The sequence below is a fragment of the Phytophthora infestans genome, genomic scaffold (genome assembly GCF_000142945.1).
Source record: "Phytophthora infestans T30-4 supercont1.26 genomic scaffold, whole genome shotgun sequence".
NCBI classification, from domain to species: Eukaryota; Oomycota; class Peronosporomycetes; order Peronosporales; family Peronosporaceae; genus Phytophthora; species Phytophthora infestans.
The window spans coordinates 1,999,823-2,008,493 of NW_003303733.1; the positions used below are offsets into that span (position 1 = coordinate 1,999,823).

An 8,671-nucleotide genomic window follows, 5' to 3' on the forward strand; every position below is an offset into this window, starting at 1 on the left:
AGTAGTGGGCGGAGTGACTCATGCCACCGCACACCGCGCATGGTCCGTACTGTGGGCGTCGGTTGTCGCGGTTGAAGTCACGTCGACCGCGTTGGTCCTGATTGAACCCACGGTCACTACTTCGGCGATCTTGATTGAAGCCATTCTCGCGATCAGGCGTGTTTCCACGCGGTTGACGGTTGTCCGAACGTGCGTAGGTGCCTTCAGCAGCTGCACGGCGCTCGTTTTCGTTAGCAGCGGCGAGGTATCGGTCGTTTTCATCCAATGAGAAATCACCATCCGTATTATCGGGCTGAAAGTCGCTGTACTCATCTTGGACATTGTCGTAAGCGTTCGGATCTTCGTTTGAATACTCGTTGCCTCCTTGAGCAGCTTCACGACCTTCTAATTCAGCTAGTAGGTCGTCCACCGTAGCTTCAATGAGTGTCACTCTTGGTTTGTTGCGGTTGTCATCGCGGCGACGGTCATCACGCCGGTTGTTGCGGGCGTACCCATCGTCGCGTCGCGTATCACGACTCTTAGCGTATCGGTACTCACTGTCACGCTTGGCCATTCTCTCCTTGCCCTTGAGAACATCTTCGATGATCTCTTCAAGCTCGTGAATGTCGGCGACTCGAGCGTGGTAGAGACTCTCCGCTAGCTTGTCATCGTCGCATGTTGCCAGGAACTGCTGTACGTGTTCTTTCGCGTCGCGACCACTCTTCTCAAAGTGTAGACGGGCGGTCCGAGCGTAGCCGTTCAGCCTGTTTATGTAGTCGCCCAGATGTTCATTTCGTTCCCGCTTGGCGCAGTAGTAACGCGACAGTGCCGTCTGCGTGAACTGCGAGCAGTAGTAGCGGATGAACGCATCGCTCAGCAGCTTCCACTTGCGCTTCGTCTTCTTCATAAGTTGACGGAGCCAATGAATGGCTCCGTCTCGGAGACTTAGCTCAAATGGAATGCACCATTTATCGGCATCTGTGTGGGTTCCAGTCATTTCATAGACGAACCCACGGAGCCACTGCATACAGTTCTCGCTTTTGTTGCGAGAGCCTGAGAACGGCGTGATGTGATCCAGCGGTCGGTGCGAAGCCATTTCAATCCTCGGTGTTGGGTCCACGTCGTTCAGCGTCGCTAGCTCATTCATCTGACGCATCAACTCGAGTTGAGGATCTTCCTCGTCGAATGTACGCACCAAAATGTCATCGTCACTGGACGAACCATCGCTGTCGACTTGACGACGTCCGGCACCATCTTTGGGGGCTCGCGCACCGCCTCGGCGACCGAACGAACTCTCGTTACTTGCGTAAATGCGTTGCATACGGCTCTCCGAACGTGGCGGAACCATGTGCGAGTCTTGAAAGTACGATGAGGCTTCGGTAGTGCCAAAGGCACCACGGTCAGCTCCACGCTTGGTCGGAGGAGTACGAACGAGTCGTTGGGGCGTCGGCGGCAGTGGAATCTTAGACGGATCTTCATCTTGAATCATCGGTCGACTCACAGGCTGCTTTCCGGCATTGATGCCAACAGCGCCAAACACCTTCCGAAGCTTCTTCTTCCATTTCTGGAGAGCAGCTCCGGCTTCATGTGGACTCCAATCCTGGAGCGACATCGTCGATGGGTACGTCTCGTTTTCGAAGCCCAGCGACAACAGTAGCGAAACTGAATCCTCGGCAACTTGGCTAGTCGAAACCGAGTTGACTGGGTATTGAAGTCTCTGCACAAGCGCAGGCCAGTCGGCTTTTTTCTTGGGGATGGGCTTGAACAGCTGCATCCACTCATCATTCTGCATCAGCGCTTGTACGCGGTCGAAAACGCGCTTGGCGGCTGGTGTATCACCGTTGATAGGTGGGCGAGGTGCCTACAGCAGTGCTGAATGCTTTGCACTCGCCACCGAAAGTTTAGAACCCTCGGTCCCATCGTCATAATCTTCAGAGGCCGGTTCCGGTCCCGCAACATCATCGAGCTCGTCGACGAGGTTCCTCGAAAGGGACCTGGTCGCCCCGCTCAGCCCCGATGATAGCGTGGCCGTCTCCGGCGTCGCTGCGCCTGGCTCTGGAGCCGGCGTCTTGTCTTCGTAATCTTCATATTTGTGGGCGTCAGGACCGATGTCCGCTTCGTCGTCGAAGCTCACTGAAAGCTCGGTGGCGGCTGCAAAGCGCGCAGCCGGGCTTGAACTCTCGTTGCGAGCCCCGCCAGACTTGGCAGGCGTAGCTGGTACCGTCGCTTGTCCTTTCGCCATGTTTCTTGTTTTCTTTTTCTTGTTCTTCTTCTCTTGGTAGCTCGTAAACTGGAAGGCCATACAAACAGTTCACAATGGTCGCAATCTGTTCCCGGGTCGCGGCACCAGTTGTGGTGTTGGAATTCCCACGTGAACTCTAGCTACAAATGTAGTTAGGACGTTCCCACAACAATACGTCTACTAGGATAGTAAACGATCGTTCGGGCGGACCTGAAGACCCCAGTTCTGCCCTTGCACCGGGACAAACTGGACCTTGTAAACTACTTATATAGGCCAACCAGTAAAAATAAGAACACGCTACTAGCACGACCAAAGCTAGCAGGTGTTTTGAATCCTCGTGGTCCCAACAGCGGAAGGGTACCAGGCACGGGTAAGCCTTTTACAAGATCACCGAGTGTTCAACACTCGTTTGGAATAATAAAAGGGAGGCAATTCAAGCACTCCCAGTCGTGCAAATAGGCAACAATAAGCCGTCACGTAAAACCCTCCCATAATAATCGGGCCAATACACAAAGTCTCTTGGCCTTGCCGGATGAAACCCTCGCTACAGAGCTTCGAGTTCACCGACAGGCATAACACACTCAAACAAACTTGACCTGACGCTTACCTTGAAGCCGGACGTCGCTCTGTGTGCTTGAGTGGAATTCTGTTCTGTATTTAAGCTTACACTTGTCGGGTCTATTCCTAATAAGAAGTCCTAATCAAGTATACTAATATCAAGTGAACAATGATCCGTTATGGATCTTCTTGCATGCCAAGCGTCGTCTGCACCGTCGCATGAGCATCTTTAACGGTCCGCGCCCTGTCCCAGACGGTGAACGTGTCTTCCAAAGGTCGCTGAGTATTCCGCGAACTCATCCCAACCGCCACTGAGGGTTTGTACCGTAGATGGTCCGCTGAATGCGAATCCGGCCAGTCCATTATTAGTAATAAGGACAGCCTGGATTGAGTGACATATGGGCCGTATCCGATACTTGTTGAAAACTCGGAGGTGACGCCGTCGAGTCCCTTGCACCTTGGCGTCTCCGTACATCACCCGACCGAGGGTTCGTCGCTTGAACAACTTGGGCGGTGTCACGTCTTTGTGGATGGGTAATAATCCGCAACCACGGAGAAATCACTACACCACACGTGCCTGGTACCCTTCCGCTGTTGGGACCACGAGGATTTATAACACCTATTAGCTTTGCTCGTGCTAGTAGCGTGTTCTTATTTTTACTGGTTGGCCTATATAAGTAGTTTACAAGGTCCAGTTTGTCCCGGTGCAAGGGCAGAACTGGGGTCTTCAGGTCCGCCCGAACGATCGTTTACTATCCTAGTAGACGTATTGTTGTGGGAACGCCCTAACTACATTTGTAGCTAGAGTTCGCGTGGGAATTCCAGCACCACATGTGTAGCCCGCTGTTCTGAATGATTCCATCTACATACGCGCTGCCAGTTCTGCCAGATATTGGCATCGTTTTCTTAGCTGATGACGCTGACTCGCTATCTGATTCTGTTGCGATGCCCACCTCCTCGTTTGACAGGACGGCAGCAGCACTGTCTTCCACCTCCTCAATATCAGAAGTCTCGAATTCCCAGTTGGCTCCATCGTCGTTGTTGTTCAGTAGCTCAGATATGTCCATTGCCAGAAGAGTGCAAAATAACAAATAACAGTGAGAGAAGTGAAAACTGGTGGCAACCTTGGGGTCACAAACTATTATGTCTTAAATTAAGCAGTAATGCTACGGAGATGTGTTGATACCGGTCCGGTGAGGACCTGTTATGTATTAATAGCTGTAGACCTAAGCCATGCTGGGAGAGTTTTTACCAATCAGTAATGCTTATGTATCCAGTTACAGGTCTCATGTAACAGCGCACGATTTTGTCGGTACTGTAGTGAAAGGGTTAATACATGTAATACATGTACTGTAACTCTCTCATTTACCGCGCCATCAATCGATCCGTCATGGATTGGAAGCGCGTGCTCACAACGCGTCGTTCCATTGTAAATGGATCAGCGAATCACTTCGACACCCTTCTCGAATCAAGTCCGTCGCGATCGGCGACCGCGCATCTTGAATCAGGGGGCTCCTGTGTCGATCACCACCCATTCGTTCTCGAGTGCGGAGCGACCGAATGTTTCTCGCTGAAGTAGTGCGCGGACCGCTGCAGGAGCGCTGGTGTCTGCCGCGACGGTGCGTTGGTTCTCTCCGCTGCTGGATGGCTTCGTTTGCCCGCCATATGGGCCTTCGGTCACGGAGGTGGTCTCGTCACCGGCGGTGACTCACCGCCACTTCCGTTGAAGCGTTGATCCGACCTTGTCCAGCTGTCCTCGCAGCAGATGGCGCCTGTGGCTCCGAGCCGTCGACGCTAACGCGATGCCTCAGTCAGGCAACAAGCAGTGCTTCATGGTCACGTGCTCTTCGTGACTGCACTCTTCGGCGAAGTCTACAGCTCTTCGTACTGTAGATTGTAATTGAACAGCAACCAGCAAGGTGTGATCGACAATAGGTTATATGTTACACTTTATCTACCGAGGCCAACTCCTCGCCTAAGCCGCTGCAGTGGATGCCGTGGACTCTGCTTAGAAATATATCACACATGCGGTGGGGCAACTTGGTCCTTTGTGTTTTGCACCCGCCACCACCGTATTACACGGCGAGGTCACTAACACCTGAAGGGCTGGCCTCCTTGGGCATGTCTTGCTTGACATCGTTCAAGTAGCTGTTTGCATTGGGCGTCGAGAAATCAGACGAGATCTCGAAGGGCACGAGGCTAAACTCAATGGCAGTAACCGAGTTTCCGTCATCCGTCAGCACTGACGCCATGAGTGTGAGTGTCGCGATGTTGTTGCCCGCACCATGTGCCTGAACAATGGCGCTAATCGGCTTCATTCCGCTGCTGACGGACTGCACGATGGCGTCAAGCTTTCCGTTGTCGAGGCAGAGGCTGGAGCGCAGAGCGTTGATGTCCATAAGGCTGTCCTCGGTCTGACCGGTCTGTGACAGAAAGGCCGAGTTGACGGCCATGAGCTGCATGTTTAGGTCCACCACGACACGCGGAGTCGAGGACTGGTCAAAGCAGCGCTTGAATACAGCATCCATAGGGCCGCCACTCTGAGCCTGCGAGCGGAAGCTCTCGGCCTGCTTCTCAGCACGCTCGGCCTTTTGCTTGGCGATCAAGAGGTTACTGCGCAGCATGCCCACGTAGTGGTACGTGTTGTCCAGGATCGACTGCTTATTCTTCTTGGACTGAACACCTGCTTCGTCCAGCAGAGTCTTGAGCTGGTTAATGCGGTCGTTGAGTTTGAACATGCGTTTCTTCTCCTTCATGTTAAGATCTTCACGCGAGCGCTTGGAGCCCGCGTGCGAGTTCGACGGCGTGGCACCTCCCGCTGAACCTCCGGAATTGTAGTCCGTGGATACGTGTAGCATCTGTGCCGTCATGGGCGGAGGTGCGTAGTACTGGCCGGGGTGCTGCATGTTCATCATGATGGGCTCGTGGTCAAACTCGCCCTGCTGGTGCTGCGGGGTCTGCGCGTGGTGCTGCGGAGTCTGCTGCATGTGGTGCTGTGGAGTCATGTTGTTTGGATGCACGAGCTGGTGGAAGTCATGCATGCCCGGGCCGTGATAGCCATTGGCCGAGCCGCCATTGTCGAGCGACGCTCCGAAGAGCTTGGGACGCTCCCCACTGTGTTGGTGGTGCTGAGCAGCGCCCTGGTAGTGCGAGTAGCCGTAGTCGTTCTGCAGCATCTTGTCAGGTAGCAGGCAGCAGGAGTCGGAGTGCGGTGAGGTGAGGTGAGGTTAGCGACCGGGTGTCGGAGTGGAGGTCGAGGCTGAGCAAGCGAGTGGGATGCGGCCAAATGGAAAATGAGCAGCTGGTATAGGCTTGCGCGGCGCGAGCAGGAGAGATCGATATCGGTTTTAACAGGGAGCGGGCCTCCAGCTTTGCCGTCTTATCGCGAGGCCTCTACAGACAAGAAAGCGAGGTGGGCGGCTATTTCTTCCGAGGGGGACTAGGGGCCTGAATTCCACGGGTGTGCGCCGCACTGCGGCGCAACCGAAGCAGAGCAGAGCCGAGCCGACTACAGCTGGAGTACCGAGGTGGAAAGTGCCTTCTATTAATATCGACTGAATGGGGGCGCTCATCAAAAGCTTCGCTACATGTATCTGTATGGAGCATTCCGAGAGAGAAGATCAGCGTCTCCCCGTTGACGGGCATTGACTCGCACCGCGCTTCCCCATCCTGTACGCAAGCTCCAATGCTCACCCATGCAGCAGCCTCCTTCAAGGTGAAGATGTTTGCATCTCGGCATGGCTTGGTCCGGTTGCCAACCGGCGGTTGTCATCGACTCTCCGAGGCCAGCATTCTTTCGAGCTCCTCAGTAGCCGAGTCGTCTTCCTGGTGCCCTAACTGCAGCCTGGGACTACCAAAACCGACAGCCTCTGCTGGTAAACTGCGTCAGCCGCGCACAACAGCACATGTCTACCTACACTTTTTCAGTATGCAAGGCAAAGAACTCTTCGTATTGTCGGGGCTCGAGTGTTCGAACGTCGGTGCTGTTGGCGCCATCGGTGCCGTCGATACCCCGCAAAGACATTGACAGGGTTTGCTGGCTTCAGTCCAGCGAAGACCGTACAGCGTACATGTATTACTTTAAATTATGGACTTCGAAGTGTACAGTACTACATGTATACATGTACTGTACTATAATACATGTACATGTGGTGGCGATTGTCAACGCTAATCCTCCAGGATGTCCTTGACATCGCGGCGCGCCTACGTCACGCACGTACCCATGTTGCTCTTGGTGACAGATAATTGAGCCCTTTATTCGCAGTGGCAGCTGCTTTCGGCGAGCTGCTGTTTGCGGCTGACTGGAGATTGCATGTACATGTATTAGTTATATATAAATACATATAAATACATGTAGAAGACCAATGAACCGAGTTACCGCGCAACCATCAAGCCTTCCAGAGCAAATGAGGAGCACGCGTCTTGAGTTTTTTTATTCCATCTCACTATCGCTTTTAGCGGGGGAACAATATTTTCTTGCTCGTTGTAACTCGTTATCTGGCGTTCTTATTGACTATAATAACGTCTTTATAATTTACCAGGATTTTATTCTATAATAGCGACGCCACCATGTACCTTGTTACATAAAGTATGACACGTCATAATTCGGGATATCTGGTACATGGTACCAGAGTCGTCCGAGGCCGACCATTGGCTGATGACATTGCTTTTATATAGGTGACTTATAGTGTGTAAATTTAACTCAAGCTTAGCCTACTGTCCCGTACCCGGGAACGGAGGGGTCATTCCAGGAGCTCTGCCTCCCGACGGGATGACTCGAGGCCCTGGAATCACTCCTCGTCCGGCCGTCCCATCAGGATGGTTCCCGTTGAACCCGACAACGCACGTGCCCCAGACCGAGCCCGTTAGGGTGGTCCTATAAGGGATCCCAGAACGGCGGTGTCCTGGCGTCGTGGAACCAAAAGCACCTCGCGTCATCAAGCCCCTTCCCGGAAGCTCTCCGTTGTCCCACGAGGACTGACGACAAACGAAGTGAATCCTTCTTATTAATATAAGAAGTAGTGTAGTGTATGTAAGGTCGAGAAGGTGTTAGATCTCTCTTCCAGTTTAGCTCTCAGTCTTATATTTCTCTCCTTCTACTCAAGAGGAAGACAAGCCAATAAACAAACTTCTATTACAACTTACTAGTGTTCCTATCTACCGTTCCTGCAGCCACTGAACAAGACCGTACTCCCTGAACAGCCGCGGACTACCCGACCCTTGAAGGAAGAGGAGGTATACGACATCTGGTGGAGAAGCAGAGTAGTCTGCTTGCTGGAGAAGGTCTTGTTTCAAGTGAAGACTCGCGGAGAACGTAAGAAGGACGGACGAAATGGCGTCTACTAACGCCGGAGAGGTTGTGAACGCCTCCATCCGGGAAGAAGAAGGTCAGACTAGGAGTCTACCGTCGAGGATGCGACCCAGTCTGTCGACTACGCAAGGTCTTCAAAGCGTGCTGAACATCGTGGACCAAGCCGCTAATCGACTTGGAGTGAACGGCTCTGATACTGGTGTGGTGTTGGAAATCCCACGTGAACTCTAGCTACAGATGTAGTTAGGATGTTCCCACAACAATACGTCTACTAGGATAGTAAACGATCGTTCGGGCGGACCTGAAGACCCCAGTTCTGCCCTTGCACCGGGACAAACTGGACCTTGTAAACTACTTATATAGGCCAACCAGTAAAATAAGAGCACGCTACTAGCACGAGCAAAGCTAGCAGGTGTTTTGAATCCTCGTGGTCCCAACAGCGGAAGGGTACCAGGCACGGGTAAGCCTTTTACGAGATCACCGAGTGTTCAACCCTCGGCCAGAAGAAATAAAAGGGAGGCAATTCAAGCACTCCCAGTCGTGCAAATAGGCAACAATAAGCCGTCACGTAGAACCTCCCG

General features: G+C 53.0%; 2 protein-coding genes across 2 annotated transcripts; one reads left to right on the forward strand and one right to left on the reverse strand.

Moving 5' to 3' along the window:
- Positions 1–4,212: 4,212 nt before the first annotated feature.
- On the forward strand, positions 4,213–4,577 carry PITG_12583 (uncharacterized protein; the record flags this gene model as incomplete). The annotated part of the gene is made up of 3 exons (XM_002900407.1): positions 4,213–4,324; positions 4,376–4,482; positions 4,530–4,577. 3 exons carry the CDS (start codon positions 4,213–4,215, stop codon positions 4,575–4,577), a joined length of 267 nt encoding a protein of 88 aa, XP_002900453.1.
- A 122-nt stretch (positions 4,578–4,699) lies between these two features.
- On the reverse strand, positions 4,700–6,062 carry PITG_12584 (DNA binding protein, putative; the record flags this gene model as incomplete). Its single annotated transcript, XM_002900408.1, has 1 exon — positions 4,700–6,062. The coding sequence occupies one exon, from the start codon at positions 5,953–5,955 to the stop codon at positions 4,855–4,857; it is 1,101 nt and encodes a 366-aa protein (XP_002900454.1).
- Between the last annotated feature and the right edge of the window lie 2,609 nt (positions 6,063–8,671).